At 45.2% G+C, this 23987-nt stretch overlaps 1 protein-coding gene across 6 annotated transcripts in view; it reads left to right on the top strand.

Moving 5' to 3' along the window:
* The window catches only part of LOC119972486 (coiled-coil domain-containing protein 178), a 479785-nt gene that overhangs the window by 197455 nt on the left and 258343 nt on the right, over nucleotides 1-23987 (top strand). For 5 of the 6 annotated variants that reach the window (XM_038809253.1, XM_038809254.1, XM_038809255.1 and 2 more), the window contains one exon: nucleotides 4340-4499. In XM_038809253.1, the coding sequence (XP_038665181.1) occupies nucleotides 4340-4499 (160 nt within the window). Of the gene's footprint in view, nucleotides 1-4339; nucleotides 4500-11466; nucleotides 11698-23987 lie in introns of those variants that run through there. The other variant, XM_038809256.1, reaches the window with a different exon arrangement.

Here is a 23987-nt window from a genome sequence, read left to right as displayed (position 1 = left end):
AAAATTGGGACTTCTTTACCTGCTCCTCCTGATACACATGAGTAAACTTTACCCACACAAGTAAATTCTTCAAAGAGATCTGGCACCTTCTTATCAATCACCTCTTGATCAAGCTATACAATCTTTTGCACCTCCTTTGCTTCACTTGGGCTTTCCTTTCCCACTTTAACAAACCCGACTGTTTTACCACATCAGCCATCCCAGTGCTTTTCTTGAACAACCAACACTGTGACTTTACATAGCCAAGTTTATTACAGTGAAAACATTTGAAATTTTTCATTTCTTTTCCAACCTGTGGATTTCTTTTTTAATCTGAGGTACACTCTCCTTATTATCTCCCATCAGATCACCTTTACCGTTACCACTTGAGCATTTCTCATGACCCAGTTTCTATCCCTCACAGACTGAAACTGATGTAGCAAACCAAGCTTTGATTTATGAACTAATTCATAATCATCTGCCATTTCTGCTGCTAATCTCGCCTTTTTAACTTTCTGCTCCTCCACATGAGTTCTCACTACATCAGGAATTGAATTTTTAAACTCCTCCAGAAATATAATATCTTTGAGAGCTTCATACATTTGGTCTATTTTCAAAGCCCTTATCCACCTGTCAAAATTACTCTGTTTCCTCCTTTCAAACTCCATGTATGTTTGACCAAATTTTTCCTTAACATTCTAAACCTTTGTCTGTAGGCTTCAGGCACCAGTTCATATGCACCTGAGATGGATTTTTTCACCTCCACATACGTCCCAGATACCTCCTTCGGTAGTGATGCAAACACTTCACTAGCCCTACCTATCAGCTTTGTTTGAATCAGTAATGCCCACATTTCCTGTGGGCATTTCATTTGTTTAGCTACCTTCTCAAATGAAATGAAAAAGGCTTCTACCTCCTTCTCATCAAACCTTGGCAATGCTTTGACATATTTTTTTAAAATTTAGATTACCCAATTATTTAGCGTGGCCAATCCACCTACTCTGCACATTTTTGGGTTGTGGGGGCGAAACCCACACAGACACGGGGAGAATGTGCAAACTCCACACGGACAGTGACCCAGAGCCGGGATTGAACCTGGGACCTCAGCGCCGTGAGGCAGTTGTGCTAACCACTAGGCCACCGTGCTGCCCTGCTTTGACATATTTAAATAGATTCTCACCAAGCCTTTGACTATGACACTCTTTCTCACTATCCTCATCACTATCATCCAACTGTACGTTTCCCTTTACGTCTGTTAATTTTAACTGACTGTCATGTTTAATGGCCATTTTCTGAAGTTCAAACTCTCTCTCATCTTTTTCCCTGATCTGTATCTCCCTTTCTCTTTCTTTTTGTTCTGCTCGGGCTATTCTTTCTGTTTTCCTTTCTTCTCTCTCTTTGTCTTCTCTCTCTTTCGTTTTCCTCTCTCTCACTCTTTTGTATTCAAGCTGCTTTAATTCTTTCTCATATTCCATTTAAGACCATAAGACATAGGAGCGGAAGTAAGGCCATTCGGCCCATCGAGTCCACTCTACTATTCAATCATGGTTGATTTCAACTCCATTTACCCGCTCTCTCCCCATAGCCCTTAATTCCTCGAGAAATCAAGAATTTATCAATTTCTGTCTTAAAGACACTCAACGTCCCGGCCTCCGCCGCCCTCTGTGGCAATGAATTCCACAGACCTACCACTCTCTGGCTGAAGAAATTTCTCCTCATCTCTGTTCTAAAGTGACTCCCTTTTATTCTAAGGCTGTGCCCCCGCGTCCTAGTCTCCCCTGCTAATGGAAACAACTTCCCTACGTCCATCCTATCCAAGCAATTCATTATCTTGTAAGTTTCTATTAGATCTCCCCTCAACCTCCTAAACTCCAATGAATATAATCCCACGATCCTCAGATGTTCATCGTATGTTAGGCCTACCATTCCTGGGATCATCCGTGTGAATTTCCGCTGGACCCGCTCCAGTGCCAGTATGTCCTTCCTGAGGTGTGGGGCCCAAAATTGCTCACAGTATTCTAAATGGGGCCTAACTAGTGCTTTATAAAGCCTCAGAAGTACATCCCTGCTTTTATATTCCAAGCCTCTTGAGATAAATGACAACATTACATTTGCTTTCTTAATTACGGACTCAACCTGCAAGTTTACCTTTAGAGAATCCTGGACTAGGACTCCCAAGTCCCTTTGCACTTTAGCATTATGAATTTTGTCACCGTTTAGAAAATAGTCCATGCCTCTATTCTTTTTTCCAATGTGCAAGACCTCGCACTTGCCCACGTTGAATTTCATCAGCCACTTCTTGGACCATTCTCCTAAACTGTTTAAATCTTTCTGCAGCCTCCCCACCTCCTCAATACTACCTGCCCCTCCACCTACCGTTGTATCATCGGCAAACTTGGCCAGAATGCCCCCAGTCCCGTCATCTAGATCGTTAATATATAAAGAGAACAGCTGTGGCCCCAACACTGAACCCTGCGGGACACCACTTGTCACCGGTTGCCATTCCGAAAAAGAACCTTTTATCCCAACTCTCTGCCTTCTGTCTGACAGCCAATCGTCAATCCATGTTAGTACCTTGCCTCGAATACCATTGGCCCTTATTTTACTCAGCAGTCTCCCGTGAGGCACCTTGTCAAAGGCCTTTTGGAAGTCAAGATAGATAACATCCATTGGCTCTCCTTGGTCTAACCTATTTGTTATCTCTTCAAAGAACTCTAACAGGTTTGTCAGGCACGACCTCCCCTTACTAAATCCATGCTGACTTGTCCTAATTCGACCCTGCACTTCCAAGAATTTAGAAATCTCATCCTTAACGATGGATTCTAGAATTTTGCCAACAACCGAGGTTAGGCTAATTGGCCTATAATTTTCCATCTTTTTTTTTGTTCCCTTCTTGAACAGGGGGGTTACAACAGCGATTTTCCAATCCTCTGGGACTTTCCCTGATTCCAGTGACTTTTGAAAGATCATAACTAACGCCTCCACTATTTCTTCAGCTATCTCCATTAGAACTCTAGGATGTAGCCCATCTGGGCCCGGAGATTTATCAATTTTCAGACCTTTTAGTTTCTCTAGCACTTTCTCCTTTGTGATGGCAACCATATTCAACTCTGCCCCCTGACTTTCCTGAATTGTTGGGATATTACTCATGTCTTCTACTGTGAAGACTGACGCAAAGTACTTATTAAGTTCCTCAGCTATTTCCTTGTCTCCCATCACTAGATTACCAGCGTCATTTTGGAGCGGCCCATTTGTAACTAAATTTTTTGCTATTTCCAATGAGTTAAACTGTATCTCAGGTAACTTTAAATGCTTAGCCACCACCATAATTACCTCATCTTTTCACATTTTGTCAGGTAATGTTAACTGCAATGTTTTTGCCAAATCTAACAGTCTGCTTTTAGTCTCTGTCCGTAAGGTACTGCGTGTGACTGTCTCCACCCCCAAAAACATCAGAGCCCCTGAAGGAGCCATTGTCCACAACACACTCCCTACTTAAACTAAAATACCACACCTGAAAAGCAACCACAATATGCTCACCCCTCACTGTCTAAGTTCACAAAGCCAATCCAATAGATAGACTTTGATCCCGGATGAGCCCCCAATTTGTTATGGGCCAGAGTTTAGAGAACCTCAAAGTGTATCATGGCGTTTACCTGACCCACAACTTTTAATAGATTGTGGTATGGGGAGCACACGGCCCAGTCTACAGGAGTGGTACAGCATAAATTGAAAAGTAGTTTTTGAAGCAAAACAATGTTTATTCTATGAACTCAAGTTAGCCTTTTAAAAACATACAGTGAAAATCTTAGCAACCATTAATTCAAATACAACCCCCAAAGAATACCACACGAAGTAATCCTTTAAGCTTTCCTTTTAACTTCCATAAGACTTAAAACACCATTTACCAGAAGCACATCAGGCTAAAGTCACTACTGTTATCAGTTTTAAATCACCAGGATCGATTTACAGTCTTTAGATTACAGAGAGATACTCTAATACTCCTTCTGGCTGTGACTGCAGCTATCCAGTGCTGAAAATGAAACTAAAACACACCCAGTAGCAAACAGCCTAAAACAAAAGTAAAAAAACTGACAGACAGTCCAGCTCCACCCACTCTCTGACATCACTGCAGTAATAAACATGCATTTCTTAAAGGTACTCTCACTACAGATATTTATATACACACCCATTTATAAACACCCATTTCTTTAAGGTACTCTCTGTCATGATTTTGTGGCAAACTTACAGAAAAGCAGAATAGACTCAATGGATCAAATGGCCTCTTTCTGTGCCGTAAACTATTCTGTGGAGATCAACTTCTTGACCTTAATTAAATTTTTGTATCTATTCTTTCAAGGCCAATTCTGGAAGCTGCAGAGTCCAAAGAAAAGAATGCTGTAAACTATATTGCTAAATTGAAGGCAGAAGTTGAAATAGCTATGAAAAGGAAGTCACATGTGGAGGAAGAACATTGGAAATTGATTAATGATAGAAAGGAAAAACGTCAAGAAGCCAGGGTAAGTATAGATGACTGACTCACAACATTCTTTAGTGCAGTCCCATTTGTACTAATTGATTATTTTTTAATATGAAATACAAATTATGGCAGTTTGGAAGCAAATGTTTCTTAAAAATGGAAGTGTTGTGTTGACCGATTGCCAGCTTTAAATTTCAGTTTTGACAAGAAAAGTTCAGGTCTGTTCGTATGTATTGAATATTAAAGTGAAGAAACATCAGCAAAAGTCTGAAGAATTGAGATTGACTGTAACTGGTTTCTTCTTCAAAACTCATGTTCTTACCTATCAGCATTGCATTGTTTACAACAAAGAATTTTTTAAAAATTCATTCAAAGAACGTGGTTATCACAGACAAGATCAGCATTCATTACCAATTCATAATTGCCCTTGAGTGGTGGTGTTTCACCTTCTTGAACCACTTGAGTCCACGTGGTGTGGGTACACCCACAGTTCTGTTAGAAAAGATTTTAATCAGCTCTGATGAAAAAAATGGTGATGTAGTCAGATTGGTTTTGTGTCTTGCAAGCAAATTTACATGTGGTGCTATTCCCTGGCGCCTGCTGTTCTTATTCTTCTAGGCGGCAGAGGGTGTAAGTTTGGAAGATGTTGTCAGAGAAGCTGGAAGTTGCTGCAGTGCATCTTGCACATGGTGCATACCTCAGCCACGGTGTGCTGATAATGGAGTTATCAGCCAAAAACTGAATGTTGTCCTGGTTTTGCTACATGCAAAAGCATAAATTGCTTCATCATTTGTGGACTTGCATATAGAACCGAACACTGCAATCATCAGTAAATATCCCCACTCTGGTGTTATGATGGAGGGAATGTCTTTGTCAAAGCAGCTAAAATAGGTTGGGCCTAAGACATTGCACAGAGGGAAACCTGCAGTAATGTCTTGGGATTGATGCTAAGAGTTTGCACCATAGTGATAACTCCAACCAAAACTGAATCATGCTTTATTTTTCTGAGGACTGAATATTTTTACAATTTTGCAAAGATGCTAATGCCTCTAATCAATATCAAACTATGTTACAATATAGTAACCATTGGCTGATTGAAGTAGGACAAGATGAGTCTTGAGTTGAGAATAAAGATTATGGTTGATTTGGCTAAACGGGCTGGATTTTATGTACCTGGGTTCAGAATGGCAGGCGTGGGGGGAATGCTGTAAAATAGAGTTCCAAGTACCTACCAGCCCCCTCCTCCACTGCAATTTCTCCATCACAGGGGAGGAATTAGGAGGCCCTCCCGCCCATGGACCCATTGGGTTCCTGAAGTCACCAATTAATGGTCACTGAAGTGCCTCCTCCCATTACATCAGGGATTATACCCATAGCAAGGGAGGCCAACTGCACAATCAGCAGGTCTCACTAGTCAAACTGGTAGTCTGTAATGACTGGGTGGAGGGGGGCGTGAGGAGGGGGGGTGGGGTGCTACATACATGGGCTCCCTATGCCCATCGAAGGCCCCCCCCCCAAAGTCTTTGCACCCTTGTGTTTCCCCTCCCGCCCTTCCTATACACCCCAGTCCCCATACCTCTCCCATTTCCCCATTCCTTGCGCCTGGCACCCTGACCCCAGTGAGACCCGGACTTACATTAAAATCAGGGCTCCATCACTAAAATGCCTTCATTGGGACTGACAGTGGCCATTACTCCCAGTAATACTGCTGGGATCGGACAGCTGCCGGCCATTTGATTGTTTTTCAGTTCTCGGAGATGGATTACATACCCAATGGGATAGTCCCGCCTCAAGCAAATCAATGGCCTAATGGCTGTTAAATTTCTGTGGAACAAGCCAGCCAAGTGGGGGATGATTCATCTCTGACATTTATGCTGTAAAGTGATGAATGACCCTGCTGCCCCCTGTAAATTCCAGCCCAATTATTTGTTACTGCATTATAAATTCATTGCAATTCTATGTAATTGCAAGACTCCAGATAACTTTTCCTTATTTTCGAAAGTAGAGGGAAATTTAAATATCTGGTGCGATTCTCTAGTCTGGCAAATGAGTTCTAAACAGCAGCTTTTATTCCTTTTCTATCCCCAATACCCACCAAAGAGTTCATTTTTGTGAATGTTGACTATGGGGAGGCTATTCATTGAACATCTTGATTGAAAGGTTTCATTATAGGTCGTGATCAGGAAAAGAAAAGGCTTGCATTTCTGTAGAATCCTGACCTCAGGATGTCCCAAAGCATTTACAGACACCAAAGTACTTTTGGGCCTAAATTTTTCACCCATTGGAAATGAGCACTTGGCAGGTCTGGAAGCGGGTACTTCTGGCTGCAGTTAGCCCCGGAGCGTGATTTCACGCTGACTGGCCAATTAATGAGCAGCTAACATGAAACACACATTGGAAGAGACACAGTGCTACCAGGGATGGCAGGAAGAGGACGGGCACTGAGAAAAAGGAAGTTGCTGGCTGGCATTTCTAATGTGTCCCTCAAGGGAACTGCCACTGCGGACCTGTTTCAGGGAGCTACGGACCTATTAAAAAAATAAATTTCAATGGAAAAACTAAGCAAAGAGTGTCTCAGCAGCACATTCAAACACAATGCTCAGTCCCCAGGTACCTTTCAAAATTTATTTGAGCCTGGACAGTTCATCCCACCCTGGATCAAGCTTGAAGCTAAAATATAGAGATCAACTTAACCAATTCACCCCCCATGTACCATTAAAGCAGACGTGCCACATCAAATTGTTCTCAGTTGCCCCTTAATGAGATAAATTGCCTGCTGATTGTCAGCAGGTACACTTCCGACTCATGTGTGCTCCCGCCGACCAAACGATTGCGTGAGTGCAGGATGATATTTTGCGCGATTTCACAGATTTCTGGCTAGTGTGCACACCTGCTCGAGCAACGTAAAATTCTGACTTCGGAGTTTAGTCACTGTTATAAAGTAGGAAATAGAGCAACAAATTTGCACATATCAGGTATTCACAAATATCAGTGTGTTTATAGCTAGATTATCGGTGTTATATTTTTTGAGGACACGAGGGATAGTTTCTCAGCTCCTTTATGAAATAATGCCTATGGAATCTTTGTGTCCATCTAAGATGGCAGGCAGGGCCTGTCATCCATAATACTGCACTTCTAACAATGCAGCACCCCCACAATACTGCACTGAATGTCAGCCTTGATTTTTTTTTGTGATCAGGTGTCTGGGGTGGGACTGAACTGACAAACTACTGACTCAGAGTACAGAATGTTATCACTCTGGACCACAACTGACAGAAACCCTGGACAGGATGTTAGGACCCCCCACCCACCTCCCGTTAAACCTTGGCTGCAGGAATCACCTTTTTGTTAAGGTTTTAAAGACATTGGTGAGTGGGCGGTTCCATATTGACTTGCCTTCCATCAGAACCTCCTGCTCCTCCTACCCCTGATTATCCATTTGGTCTTGAAAGCCTGGCCACTATCCTTAATTGGACAGGGAACCTGTCTCCATTGCCATTAAGTGGGATTTGCTCTCGTGGAGACCCAAATGTAACTAGCCCCCCCCCCCCCCCCCCACCTCCCTCCCCCAATCCACCTGTCATGTTTACTTCTCTCTTTTCTAACCCATTGCACCATCAACAACTTTGATATTTTGCTTCTGTTGCCAAGTGCAGCTCCCACACAATAAAGTAAGTAAAGTCGCCACAGTCCCAGATGACCATAGGCTGCTTTTCCCTTTGGGGGAGCTGGCTGGTGGTGATGCAACCTGAAGATTGTTGTATCAGTCCAATTCCGATACTTTCGATCAGCTCACTTTTGACCAGTTTACTTAAAGGTTTTACCTGGGTATCTTTAATAGCGAGGAGAAAAATGGACAAACACAAATGTAAATTCAACAATCTTTATTAAACTCACAAATTTAACCCAAATATGTATACTAGAAACATCCAAGATCGGTTATACTATCTGCAAAGATGGCTTAATTGAAGGGTGCGTCTGCTTCCTGAGTCCCTCTGGTCTGTCGTCATGAAGGTGGGTCTCGCCGGCATCTCCATCATTCCTTCCTTCTTGGTTAGTTCTTCGGATGGTCAAGGCCACCTCCCATGCCGAGTCTTCGCTGCCGATGTGCCCCGGGTATCTATTTTTAACCCACTTTCCTTAGGGCCCATTTGCCACTTCCCCTGGCCTCCTGCCAATGAGGCCTCGGGAGGGGGTCTCAGCACCCAATGGTCTGGATAATGACCTGTTGACAGGACACCTGGGCCCGCCCCAGGTATTCATCTCTGGTAGTGTGGTCTGCAAGTACCCCCTTACCAAATAAGATAATGACGGGAACTCAGGGCATCCATGAGTCTGACTCAATCTAGGTTGTGGAAAATAAACTGGTGCATATCAATCAGGTGCGATGATCTCTTGATGGGCGATTCTATGATTGTATGATTCTATGATTGTAAATTCTATGATTCTATGATTGACAGAGCAGGTCCAGACATGCCCAGGCAGCCTGACTGAAGTCTATATATTCAAACTTGGCCAAGTCCAAATTCCAACAGGCCCATTTTCTGGAGCTGACTGTAATTTAATTTAATTTAATGTGCTCAATTCTTTGATTTAGGATGTCCAATTTTAAACGGGCTTAAACTAGGTCCAATAGTGTTGCCACAGGATCGCCACACCTCAGGGGAGAGGCAAGGTTGAGAAGACAGAACCTTCATGAAAGGCCACACAATAACTCACAGAAATGAACTTTATGGATTAAAATAGAATCTTTTCTGTCCCTTTCTGGGCGAAACATCTGCACTACCTCATGGGCTAATTACACACAAGTGTTGCAGCTGATATGTGGGATGATTCTATGATCTGACACTCTCAGCTGGAAATGATGTTCACAAGAAATAGATCTTTGGAAATTGTGCTTGTGATTTCTCCCAAGATACATCCCTGTTGAACCTTTATAACATATACGTAGTTGAGTCATGATTGATTCAGAAGGAGACATGTATTTGCAGCCCTTAAAGTACATGAGCCTTTTTCCCTGCCTCCGCCAAAGAACCCAACTAAACGATTGAAACACACTACTTGCTGGAGTGTGATTTTTCAAACAGTGCTGCGACCTGTGACTCCCAGCCAAATTCAACATTTCTAATATACTAGCAATCTAATGACCTTTTCTTGTTGGAGTGGAATTGAAGTGATTCATAAAATAGGACTAATTTCACAGTATTTGTGAATAAACAAAAGTGTGATAGTTCTCTATTTATTTCCATGCACATTGGTGTTTCTGTCTTTCTAGGGTGTCATAACCTACATGGGTGTTATGGGTAGGGATGATTAACTACCCCATAGATCTTGCAGAATACAGGGCGCGATTCTCCGCAAATGCGGCGAGTCGTAAAGGCTGCCGTGAAACTGGCTGTGTTTCACGGCAGCCTCCGCGTCCCCTCCCGGGACCTGATTCCCCCCCCCCCCCCCGGGCGGGGCTAGCAGCGGGGCCCCGTGAAGCACGGCATTGCGGGCTTAGCGACCGTCGCTAAGTCCGCGCGCCAAGCATCACGCCGGCTGATGCGCATGATGACGTCAGCGGCGCATGCGTGGGTTGGACGACTCCGACCCGCGCATGCACGGATGACATCATCACGCAGACGCATCAAACCCGCGCATGCGCGGGCCGTCATGCCCCTCAGCGCCCCGCGGACTGATCATGCGGGGCGGCGGAAGAACAAAAAATTATGTGGGTATCGGACCCACTGCCCGTGATCGGTGCCCACCGATCGCAGGCCCATGCCACCACCACGGCTGTGTCAATCGGTGCCATGGTTGTCCGGGACGGGCACTTTGCGGCCGTTTTCACGGACGCTGAAAGCAGGTGTGATCGCGGCCGTGAAAACGGCCGTAAACTCCGCGGTATTCGGCCCATCGGCCTGCGGAGAATCGCTGTTCGCCGTAAAAAACGGCGAGCAGCGATTCGTGTCGGGGGCGGCCAGAGGGAGGGGAGAATAGCGGGAGGCCATGAAAATTGTCGGGAAGGGCCTCCCGCTATTCTCCGTCCCGTCGTGGGCAGCGGAGAATCGCGCCCTGTTCTCCCTATAACCTTTTAACAATATTCGCTTTGTATAAATAGAGCCGGCCAGTAAGACAGCGACTAAAGAAGACTCAGTCGGGAACTACTGGAAGTGTACATAATAATAATTGTAAAATAAAATAAGTTTTTGCTTTTGGCCAACTCGGTGTGGACTCTTTGTGGCCCTTACAAAACTGGCAATGAGGATGGGATACCAGGCTGGCTAGTTTGTTGATTTGCTACAGGACCACTTTGCATGAAGTGACTGGGGTAGCCCCCGTGGAGCTACTAATGGGCCGGAGACTTTGCAACCACCTCAGCATGATTTTTCCAGACATAGGTGTGAAAGTCCACCGCAACCAGGAACACCAAGAGTGTTGCCCATTCAATCTTGACCTTCCAGACATTTTGTACCAGGTGACTCTGTGCTTGTTCAAAACTTTGCTGATGGTGCTCAGTGGATCTCCAGCAATATCCTTCGTCGATCTATCACCAGGTGAAAGCCCAGGACTGTATTATGCGAAAGTACCATGACCGCATTAGATCCAGGCGACTACATCAGAAAGCTCTTTGTCCTCGGAACCTTCTTCGAAAACCGTAACTACTGCCTGATCAGGCCAGAACGGAACCCCAAGGGGGTTAAGACGCCAAGATGACTAAGGTCGTCGACTCAGGCTCGGAGATGGAAACGCAAGAGGTGTCCGATGGGAAACCCTCAGATCCACAGTCTCGGGAATTGCTACCGTGCGATGGGGCTATTTAGCACACTGGGCTAAATCGCTAGCTTTGAAAGCAGACCAAGGCAGGCCAGCAGCGCGGTTCGATTCCCGTAACAGCCTCCTCGGACAGGCGCCGGAATGTGGCGACTACGGGCTTTTCACAGTCACTTCATTGAAGCCTACTCGTGACAATAAGCGATTTTCATTTCATTTTTCATTTCATTGTGTCTGAATTCACCTTCTAGATACACGCTGCCCAATCCAGAACCTGGAGGTCTGATGCCATCCTTCGCCATGGACTTCAGAGAATTCTTTGGATTTTGGATGGGAGGGATGTTATCACCCAGACGGGCCCTACGGGGAAGAGGTGATTAGTTATCCTTATAGGTTGCAGAATACGAGCTCCCTCTATAAGTGGGCCGGGGACCTTTAACAATGTTCACTTTGTATAAATCAAGTCGGCCAGTAAGGCACTGACTAGAGAAGACCAGTAGGGAACTACTGAAGCTGTATATAATAAAGTGTAAAATAAAGTAAGTTTTTGTTTTCAACCAACTGGGTGTGGACTCTTCGTGGCCCTTACAAAAGAGGGTTAATAATTACATTCTTTAGTAAAGTGAGAAATGTCTTCTGTTTCCAAGCATAGACTATCTGTGGATACAAATAAGTAGTAAACAGGGGTTGACTGTAGATTAAATTGTGGTTGAGGAATAAATATCTTTATTTGCATCAGTAGAAAATCTCTGTTGCCTTATGGCATTTAGCTGTGGTGAGTGCCCTCCACAAACCTGATAATGCCAGTGTCAGTGAGCCATGTGAGTTGTCTCCACAGGCTGTAAATTGGATCCCCTCAGTGACCAGTTAATGTTTTATATTTTCAATGCATGTTTTGCTTTTTCACAGCAACTACAATACTTAGCAACATAAAAATTTAAAATGTTTTTTTTTTAGCAATCATGTCATGTCAATTTTTTATAGTTAAAAAGGGTTTATTTAAATCAGGAAGCCTGCTAGTCTCAAACTCTGAATCTGAAAGATTACTAACAGCTACAGCTACTTGCTTGATGAGAGACTCACATTGCTTATCTAATGTGGAAACTCCATGTGGTATATAGTTTCATTAAACGGTGATCAAGAATACATTAGTTCAAAAGATGAAGAGGCAGTGAAGCTCAATCCACCAGATATCTCTGTGCAGCAACTTTAAGTGGGTTATTGAAGTGCAAAAGATTTGAGAGTGAACAATTCTATAGTTAGAGGATGCTAACACCAGAGTCCTGTACTTACAAAAACCGTTACTGACTTTTGATGTAAATGGGTATATAACAGAATTTAGTACTCAGAAATCCTGGGACTGCATGATTTGGATGCAGTTGTGTAATAAATAAAAGAAAAAATTTGTTAAATACTGGAAGGATTTTTAAAATAGCAATAACTTTGTTTTTCAGTATTTGTGTTCAGTGAAAGGGGTATGATAATGTTTTTACCTTAAACCACTTGTGAAATTACAAAATTAAATGTGCATTAAGATTACCACTGCTACACTGTCAGATGTTTATTTGAACAAAATCGAAGCAATGTAAATATGGGAATGCAAATACTTGTGGAACATATTTTGGTTGTTTTTACACTCACCAACTAATGATCACTCTAAAGAACTTTCTACCACTGGTGGCATGGTGGTACAGTGGTTCGCACTGCTGCCTCACAGTGCCAAGGACCCAGGTTCCATTCCAACCTTGGGTGATTATCAATGTGGAGTTTTCACATTCGCCCATGCTTGCCTGTGTTTCCTTTGGGTGTCCTCCCACAGTCCAAAGATGTGCAGGTTAGGCGGATTGGCCATTCTAAAGGAAAATTGCCCCTTAGTGTCCAAAAAAAGGTTTGGCGAAGTTACGGGGATAAGGCGGGGCATGGCCCTAGGTAGGGTGTTCTTTCAGAGGATTGATGTCGACTTGATGGGCTGATTGGCCTCCTTCTGCTTTGGAGGGAATCTATTATTTATAATTAATCAATTACAGTCCAAATAACTGACAAAAGAAAACTACGTGTGAGGGTACACATTTCATTAAAGAATTTAATCAGAATGTTCCTCCGATGGGAATAACTACGCCAAGGCCAATCTTCCAATAACAAACCCCTTTATTGCAGTAATGAAAAAGACTGCTGCTACGGCTTACAACACGTGTCCAAGCTCGGGCTCCGATGAAGATGCTGGTCCAGGTTGGAACAGTGGGTTTTAAGCTCTCGCCATATATTTTCTATTTATTGGGTGAGGCACTGCATGCTGAATGGGGAATTCATATTTCAAAAAGCCAATGGGCGATCTATTGACGATCTACCATGTCCTTTGTGTCCACCATACCACTGAAATAGGAATTCAATTTTTTTTTTGTACAAAATACCCATTATTTGGCCATAGAGGTCCAAAATATACTTCACATACACGCGTATATTTCTATTCAAGTCTCATCAGGCGCCATGATGTTGAGGGTATTAAAACATGTGTATTGGGCATCCATGTCAGAGTAGCCAGATTATTACATCAATCTGCCACTATCTTTTAATAATAAACATGCATTCAGCTGCAGGAATGATCTATATTCCCACAGCCAAACCTCAATCCTGGCCACCATCATAGAATCCCAACAGTGCAAAGGATATCAAGTCTGCACCGACCCTCCAAAAGAGCATACTATCCATGTACACTCCCCTATCCACCCTGTCCTATTCCCATAACCTACACATCCCTGGACACTAAGGGACAATCCACCTAACCTGCACATCTTTGGACTGTGGGAGGAAACTGGAGCACCCAGAGGAACCTCACGCCAACACGTGGAGAACGTACAAACTCCACACAGACGGTCTCCCAAGGCCGGAATTGAACCCAGGTTTCTGGCACTGTGAGGCAGCAATGCGAATCACAATGCCACTTTTTAAAAAATCATCTACTCTCAGGTTAGTTGTTGATTGATTTCTCCTGGCTATTCCTCTAATTTGGTACTTTCCAGAATTCCTCTGAGCTGCAAAAGTCTACAGGGAATGGCTTGGTATATGCTGATGGCCTTGGTTCTGACTTGAAGGCTTCTGCACAAACTGTTGCTGTCATACGTAGGTGCAATGGCAGACATTCCCTTTGGAATATATAACTAGGAGAATGAGCACAGCGGTGAGATCCAACAGCCATGCTGTGCTCGAAAAGCAGCTCACCGTGGCGCAGGTGGCCGATAAAAGCCAGTACCCGCTCCCAGGATCTACCTGGCTCGAAACGCCTCGTGAGATCCAACATGATCCCCCTATTGTGGGCAGGATTACTTTTTGGCAAATCTGCATATTAGAGCAAGACAGTAAGTCACTCTCAACTCTGCAGCTTTCCGCGGTACCTGAGGCTTTGGGATTCATCCCCTTCGCCTCAGAGGCCTTGGGAGAGCTCCATTCAGCACTGGTCCCCACAAAAGGGGACCATACGGAATGGCACTTGTGCGCACCATCATGCCCAAAGGGCATGCAGTTAGGGGCCTCCTTCATCAGGTGAGTCCTTGCCAACCTCCTCAGAAGACAAAGATAGGACACAACCTTCGTCATCCAGTACTTCCGTGGAGCGGAGAAACTACAACATCTTCTTCGGACCCTTCAACACGTCATCGATGAAGACGAACATCTTTCCAAGGTCATCCCCACACCCCCACTACTTTTCTTCAACAACCTCGCAACCTCAAACAGACCATTGTTTGCAGCAAACTACCCAGCCTTCAGGAGAACAGCGACTACGACACCACACAACCCTGTAACGCCAACCTCTGCAAGACATGTAAGATCATCGACATGGATACCACCATTACACGTGAGAACACCACCCACCAGGTACGCGGTACATACTCGTGCAACTCAGCCAACATTGTCTACCTTATATGGTGCAGGAAAGGATGTCCCGAGGCATGGTGTATTGGCGAGCCCATACAGACGCTGCAACAACGGATGAACGGACATCGCGCGACAATCACCAGGCAGAAATGTTCCTTTCCAGTCGAGGAACACTTCAGCAGTCAAGGGCATTCAGCTTCTGATCTTCGGGTAAGCACGGCAACGCAGAATCGCCGGGTAGAAACTGATAGCCAAGTTCTGCACGCATGAGTATGGCCTCAACTGGGACCTTGGATTCATGTCTCACTACATTTAACCCCCCACCATCTGACCTGGGCTTGAAAATCCCACCAACTGACTTGGCTTGAGACAATTCACACTCACCTGATGAAGGAGCTATGCTCCGAAAGCTAGTGATTCCAAATACACCTGTTGAACTTTAACCTGGTGTTGTAAGACTTCCTATTGTGCCCACCCCAGTCCAAAGCCAACATCACCACACCAAGTTATTAAGATAGATTGTAAATAGATGGGGCCCAAAGACTGTACACTGTTAGTTACATCCTGGAAAAGACTCCTTTATCCCAACTCTCTGTCTCCTGTCTGACAGCCAGTCTTCTATCCAAGCTAATAAGTTACCCCTATTCCCATGTGATCTCACCTAGTGAATTAATCTTCTGTGCGGTACCTTATCAAATGCCTTCCGGAAGTCCAGATATACTACATCTACAGGACCCCCATTATCCACTTTGCTTGTTGCATCTTTGAAGAACTCTAGCAAATTAGTCAAACTTGAATTGCTCTTCATAAAACCAAGCTGACTCTGATGGATAGTGCTTTGGATTTCCAAATATCCTGATATTACGTCCTTGATAATTGATTCTAACAATTTCCCAATAACAGATGTTAAACTAACTGGTCTGAAATTTCCCACATTCTGCCTCCCTCACTTTTGAATAAGCATGAACATTTTGGCAATCCACTAGAATCTTCCCCGTGTCCAGGGAATTTTGGAACGTTATATCAATCGATCCACAAGCTCCACTGCCACTTCCTTGAACACCCTGGACTGAGGTCATCAGGCCGTGGGGACTTGTCGGCTGCCACTCCAAATGGTTTGTAGAGTGTTTCCCTATTGACGCTGATTGTTCTCAGTTCCAGCCTTTTTATACCCTTGAATTACATGTTCCTATAGGGATGGTACTATTGTCTCCACTGTGGAAACTGAGGCAAAGTCTTGATTTAGCATCTCTATCATTTCTATGTGTCCCAATATTGACTCTCCATCTTCTAAGGGACCAACATTCACCTTAGTGACTCTCTTCCATTTTATGTATGATGCGGATATGCCAGCGTTGGACTGAGGTGAGCACAGTAAGAAGACTTACAATACCAGGTTGTGAATGCACCTGAGGAAGGAGCAGTGCTCCGAAAGCTAGTGATTTGAAAGAAACTTGTTGGACTTTAACCTGGTGTTGTAAGACTTCTTACCATTTTATGTACTTAGAGAAGCTTTCGCTTTTTTTAATGTTTGTGCTAGTTATCTTTCGTAACGTACCTTCACTCATTTTATGCTGTTGTAGTATCCCTTTGTTTATGTTTGAAAGTTTCCCAATTTTCCAGCCTGCTGCTGGCCTTTGTAACATGGTATACCTTAGTTTTTATCTTTGTATTTATATAAGTTGGGGGAAAATCCAGGACCACCATGCCCAGAGCGCAGGGGCAAGGGATTGGAGGTCGGCCCGCATTGCAGAATAAAATGCCAGAGTCATCGGGCGGAATCGCCCGGAGTGTTTCACAACGGCGCCGGAGGCCGCTCCTCACCCCCTATTTTCCCCCCCCGGGGGGCTAGGAGCGGCGTTTCGTGAAACTCGGCCGCCAGGCCTTGACGCTGGTGTCAAGGCGGCGCGCCGATAATGATGCGGCCGGCGGCGCCAAATGACGTCAGCCACGCATGCGCAGGTTGGCCGGCGCCAGCCCGCGCTTGCACGGTTGCCATCTTCCCCTCCGCTGCCCCGCAAGACGTGGCGGCTTGATCTTACAGGGCGGCAGAGGGGAAAGAGTGTGTCTCTTGGAGACGTCGGCCCGACGGCACTGATCGCAGACCAGTCCCCTCCCGAGCACGGCCGTGGTGCTCGATCCCCTCTCCGCCCCCCACAGGCCCCAAACTTACCTTTTGCGCTATCTTCACGCCGGCAGCGACCAGGTGTGGTCGCCGCCGGCGTGAACAGGTCGGGAACAGCAAGCCGCTCGGTGCAACCAGGCCGGAGAATCGCGGCGACCCACGATTCACACGCCATTTTGGGGCGGGGGTTTGTGGGAGAATCGCGGGGGGTGCTAGAGCGGCCCTCCCGCGATTCTCCCACCCGGCCTGAGGAGCGGAGCATCGCGCCCATCATATTTCTTGGGGGCAACGTTTTTTAATGCTGTATATATGTCCTCAACAACCCCTAGCCCTTGATGGTGCCGCCTCCCCTTCCTCAACCCTCACAACCCTTCCCCCCCCATCTCATCCACTCTCATCCCACCTGACCCTCTTTCCCACCCTCACCCCCACCACCCCCTTCCCCCAGTGCCCTCTGGTCTGCGATCTGCTCAGCCTTCCATTCTCTCCCGCTGCATCCTAGATATGTCCCCAGGATCCACATCAGAGGTGGAGGCAGCCTGCTTCTTACCGAGCCCCGTGGCCTTCGATGATCCTGACAGGCGTCCTCTGGGGGCATGGGGCCGGAAGGCCCTGGCCCACTGGCACATGCCTTGCCCTGCCACCCTGTTCCAGGGCTGACTCTGAGATGCGTCATTGATGGGCGGGAACTCTGGGGAGCTGGTGGCTGACGTCGCTACTACAAAGGTTGGCTCTGGGTTGGCACCAGGCGTCCACTCCTTCTGGTTGGTTCCCGTAGGCCCCTGGGATCACCTTGGGATGGAGGAGCAGCTGGACTTTGCCCCTACTCCCCTTGCGTCATCTGGCTCTGCCAGCCCTGGCGGTTCCCCAATGTCTGCACCATGGTGTAGACACCCACAGCGTTTCTCCTCAGTGACTGGGTCATGCTCTGGAGCACCCCGGCAAGGCTCACTTGAAAGCAAGCAGGTGCAAGGTTTGTCTGTTGATTGGAGCCGTAGCTCCCAAACAAGACCGACACTGCAAAGCCACTACCATACCAATGAGCCATCTCCAGGGACAAAAGAGTAACATTTAAGTAAACGATACTAAGGCAGACCCCCCAGCACCAGAGGAGACTAGAACAAAGCAGGCCAACGGCCATCTAGGACCCGCCCAGCAATCAGGGAACCCACCCCTTTATTGGAGGAAATCGATAGGAATGATCAAGATGCGGTCCAATTAATTGGGGCCAAGTTCAAGGCCCGCCCAAAAACGCGAGAAGCCCCTTTTGGGTATAAGAAGGATCCCCCAAGAGAGAATCGCTCTCTTGGCCTTGGCTCTCAGCGAGGAGAGACCTGCCTAGCAGCTGCACCAGAACAAGTAAGTCCAAAGTCAACGCACGCTATGAGACAGACGCTCTTATCTGCTATTTCGTACCAGCTCGACCCCAGCAGCCTCAGAACCGGACAGCTGCCATTGTTCCTCTGACTGAGTGGGCGCCCAAAGCTAAGTACAGGCTTTAGTAGTAGTGATTGTTTAGTTGGTAGAGTTTTGTGCATGAGTATATTTGACTGTGTGTGTAAATAAATGAGCATTGATTTCAAACTTACTAACTGGTGTATCGAGTCTTTGATCAGTATTTGGTTTTGAACCTTGTGGCGGTATCGAAAGATACTTGCCGACTCTTGAGCAAACGTAATTAGAATTAAGGAAGGTGACCATATTAACTGCCATAAACAGAGCCAATTAAAGAGAGAATACAACGAGCAACACATGCAAGAGGCTAGGTTGAAATGTTGGTGAGGACAACTAATCAGCCTGACCCTTCAAGTACCACCTGTCCTGAATGTGGCAGAGTCTGCAGATAGCACATTGGACTTATTAGTCATCTCAGGACCCATTGAAACTGAGTGGAAGTAAGCCATCCTTCATCCCAAGAGACTGCCTAAAAATTAAGAAGGCCACTAGGCCAATGGTGGTATAGTCCAAAAATTTCAGGATGGCTTGTGTGTTGAGAGGAACTTGCAGGTGGTTTTCTCATATATCTGCTGCCTTTGTCCAACGAAGAACCCATGCTCTAACCTATCAGCTTTGCACAGTTCACAACAATGATAATGGGCATCACAGGCAATACTTGAATTTATTACCCATTCCCTTGAGACGGTGGTGGTGTCCTTGAACTGCTGCAGTCCTATTAAAAACGGAGTTCCAGGATTTTGATCTTGCGATGGTGAAGGAATGTTGATATGGTCAAGATGGTGTGTGTCTTGAATGTTGAATGTGGTCAATGGGGCACCAATCAAGCAGGCTGCTTTGTCCTGGATTTTATCGATCTTCTTGAGTGTTGTTGGAACTACCCTCACCAGGCAAGTGGAGAGTATTCATTAATGCTCCTAACTTGTGCCTTTTAGATGGTGGACAGACTTTGGGGAGTCAGAAGGTGAGTACTCCCTGCAGATTTCCCAGCCTCTATGACCTGCTCTTGCAGCTACAGTATTTATATGTCTGGTCCAGTTCAGATTCTGGTCAATGGTGATCCCCAGTGTGTTGATTGTGGAGAATCCTGCAATGGTGATGCCATCAAATGTCAAGCGAAGATGGTTACATTTTCTCTTGTTGGAAATTATCATTACCTGGCACTTCTGTGGCGCAAATGTTACTTGACACTCAGCAGCCCAAGCCTGAAATTTGTCCAGGTGTTCCTACATATGGACATAGAATTTGTCAGTATCTGAGGGATCATGAATGGTGCTTAACATTGTGAAATTATCCTCAACATCTCACTTCTGACCTTATGATGGAAGGGAGGTCATTGATGAAATAGCTGAAGGTGGTTGGGCCGAGGACACCCCCCTGAGGAACTCCTGCACTGATGTCACGTGACTAAGATACTTGATCTCCAACAATCACAGCCATCTTCCTTTGTGCTAGGTGTGACTCCAATCAGTGGAGAATTTTTCCATGATTCTCATTAACTTCAATTTTGCTAGGACTCTTTGATGTTCCCCTTGGTCAAGTGCTGCCTTAATGTCGAGAGCAATCGTTCTCTTATCACCTCTCGAGTTCAGCTCTTTTGGCCATGTTTGGACCAAGTCTAATGAGCACAGCAGCTGAATGGCCCTGGCAGAACCTAAACTGAAAATCAAGAAGCAGGTTATTGTTGAGTAAGTGCCGCCTGATAGCACTGTTGACAGATGACCCTTTCATCACTTTGCTATTAATCAAGTGTGCAATGATGGGGTAGTAATTGGCTGTGTTGGATATACCTGTTTGTCGTGGATAGGACATACCTGGGCAATTTACCACATTGCTAGGTGAAGGCCAGTTTTTTGTATCTGTACAAGAACAGTTTGACTAGGGGTGCGGCTAGTTCTGGGACACAAATCTTCAGTGCTATTGTTGGAATATTGTCAGGTCCCATAGCCTTTGCAGTATCCAGTGCCTACTTGATATCATGTGGAGTGAATTGAGTCACCCGAAGACTGGCATCTGTGCTGCTGGGAACCTCTGGAGGAGGTTGAGATGGATCATGCACATGGCACTTCTTGGTTATCATCCAAGTTGTAAGTGGAAGAGTTTTTTTTTACAATGTCATATGTTCAACCAGATTTGAGGAAACCAACTATTCCACCATACTAAAATGCAACATTTGAATGGTACTTTCATTCTTAGTATCATGTAGTTGAGGGACACCTGCATTAAACTCCTGTGTCATGGGATCTTTCTAAATATCAGTGGAATACTTCACTAGACTTCACTAGTTTCCAGTTCACTGTTGCATAAAAGTAATAGATGTCCTCTTTCACTATATGAGAAATATCATACACTAAATGCCTTGGCACAGTGGTAGCACTCTCACCTCTGAATCAGAATCAGATGGTCATGGTATCAGGCCTATTCCAGAAATATTTCATTCCATCTACATAGTCTAGGCCCCTGCAGTACTAAGGGAGTGTCACCTATCATGAGTTGTTAAACTAAAACACCGTGCTCTAAAAAATGTGCATAAAAGATCCTATTGCACTATTTAAAGAAGACCAGGGATTTTCTTTGGCGTGCCCTGCTATTCCTTTCTCAATTCCTCAAACCAAGTTACTTGATTAGTTATCCCATTGCTGTTTGTGGGAACATGACAACAATGACTACACTCCAAAAGTACTTCCTGCTGTAAAGTACTTTGGAAAGTCACGGGTCTAAAAAGTGTGCTATCTAAATATTTTTAAATTCACTATGCTGATTCAAAACTGATTCAGTTTGATTATGGAAGTGTCCTGATTGGTTGTTCGGTTATACATTTGTTGAAAAGAATCCAAATCCCCCAAATTGGGAAACATGTCAATGGCTGTGTGTACACTTCTAAAAAGAAAGAATGATGCACATCTTATTTAATATGCAGTCAGTACACCAAAAGTAAGTTACTTATCAGAAATGATTTCCAATACAAATCAGAAAATCTTGCCCAGTTATGTGCAGGATGCGATTATTGCATTGTTTAGAAAAAGTAGCAGGTAAATCCATTTCCACAGAGAGGTAGAGTACTTTTGACTCTATTGCTGCCTTTTCCACTATCTCAGGTGTTATTCATTATACATATACTGAGATTGAAGCACCAACAATTAAATACATGCTAGTCAGTCCTGTGGCACGCATCAATAAAAAGGTATCAGGATGCAAGGATTCAGTGATACAAGCAGAAGGCATAGTGTACAGTTCATTGATGGTTGTGGCATTTGAATAAGATGACAATTTATAAGGATTTTATTGTGCAAGGATTTGGTTTATAAGCTAAAACTAATAGACAACAGCAGATCTTCATCACAACCAGGCTTATGAGATAGCTTGTACCTCCATCAAACAAACATTCAGCTGCAGAATCATTTTTGTTCACCAATGCTATTTCATCTCAACATCTACTTCAGAATCAATACAAATGCACCTCTGCATGATCATAGACAATGAGGAACTCTAGCTGCTTACCTGCCAGTACTTAGGAAAGTCTGATCAACACCCACATTAGTTCAGTCAAAAACTTTTGCCTCTGACTGGTAAAAGGTATTGTAAAGACCAGTGTAACAAATTAACAGCCATTGCATCATATATCCTACCAGGACAAAGAACAAACAAAGAACAATGAAAAGTACAGCACAGGAACAGGCCCTGCGGCCCTCCAAGCCCGTGCCGACCATGCTGCCTGTCTAAACAAAAATTCTTCTACACTTCAGACACTTTTGTTCTATTGCTATGACGAGTATGCAAATGAGTATCAAAAGCAAGAGTAAATGCTTCAAAACAACTACAACCTGAAATTGCAAGACATTGCTGCAAAACAGAGCACAGACCAGAGAATTGGGTGTGGAGGCTGGTGCAATTGAGTTCACCCAAACTATAGGTCAGAGAATTGGTATTAGGTCTTCCAATTCACATGTTGACACATTGGGCACGATTCTCCACCCCCCACGACGGGTCGGAGAATAGCGGGAGGGCCTTCCCGACATTTTTCCCGACCTCCCGCTATTCCCCCCCCCCCCCCCTCCACGGCCTCCCCACGGCACAAATCGCTGCTTGCCGTTTTTTACGCCGAGCAGCGATTCTCCCCTAGCCGATGGGCCGATTTCCCAGGCCGTTTCGGCCGTTTTCACGAACTCCAACACACCTGCTCTCACAGTTCGTGAAAACGGCCGCAAAGTGCCGTTCTGGAGAACCATGCCACCGATTGGCACGGCCGTGCCAAGGGTGGCATGGGCCCGTGATCGGTGGGCACCGATCGCTGGCAGCGGGTCCGAACCCCACGCACTCTTTGTTCCTCCGCCGCCCCGCTGGATCAGTCCGCGGGGCGGCTGAGGGGCATAATGGCCCGCGCATGCGCGGGTTTCATGCACATGCATGATGACGTCATCCACGCATGCGCGGATTGGAGCCGTCCAATCTGCGCATGCGCGGCTGACATCATCGTTTGCGTCAGCCGCCGTTAACCTTGGCGCGCGGGCTTAGCAAAGTTCGCTAAGCCTGCGATGCCGAGGTTCACGGGGCCCCGCTGCTAGCCCCGAACGGGAAGCAGAATCGGTCCCGGGAGGGGGCGCGGAGGCTGCCGTGAAACACGGCCAGTTTCACGGCAGCCTTCACGACTCTCCGCATTTGCGGAGAATCGCGCCCATTTTCTAGCCATTAAAATCGATGGTTGAATGATAAGGCGAACTTCAAATTTGGCTTGCTGACCTCTACAGTTCTCTAATTTGCATTCCACATGAGGGTAACTCAACATCAAGCTTCTTGTGTACTTTTTAAATGCATTCTAAACATGCCCATTGCATGTACCTACCTGTTTTCTTCAGGTTGAACCTGTGAGAATGCACAGCCTATCCTTCATTGTAGTCATGTCATTATTGAAAGATAACTTATCCAGTCTTCTGATTAGTTAGAAAAAATGGTTGGTCAATCAGTGGCACTAACTGAGAGGGAATTATTCCCCATTTTTGGACAGTAGTGTAACATTTTCTATGCTGTACTCCTTTTGATCCTCACTTAGAATTTCTCTCGATCAGCTGCTTTAATTATAGCAGAAACCCAGAATACGCAGATAAAGGATTTTCTGCCGATCTTACACTGACATTACAGCAAGTGATAAGAGAACTACTGTGGAAAGTCCCTGTATAATTCATAATGAATTAGAAAAATCAGTTCCAAAGGAAAGTCATATTGGAAATATTAACCCTATTTGTGTCTCCATATAAGTGACCAGACCTGCTGAGTTTTCCCAGCATTTTCTGATTTTATTTCACATTTCCAGTATTTTGC

The sequence above is a fragment of the Scyliorhinus canicula genome, chromosome 10, assembly GCF_902713615.1.
Source record: "Scyliorhinus canicula chromosome 10, sScyCan1.1, whole genome shotgun sequence".
Classification (NCBI taxonomy): domain Eukaryota; kingdom Metazoa; phylum Chordata; class Chondrichthyes; order Carcharhiniformes; family Scyliorhinidae; genus Scyliorhinus; species Scyliorhinus canicula.
Note: the sequence above shows the minus strand (reverse complement) of the source record. Positions and strands in the feature narration are given on the sequence as shown.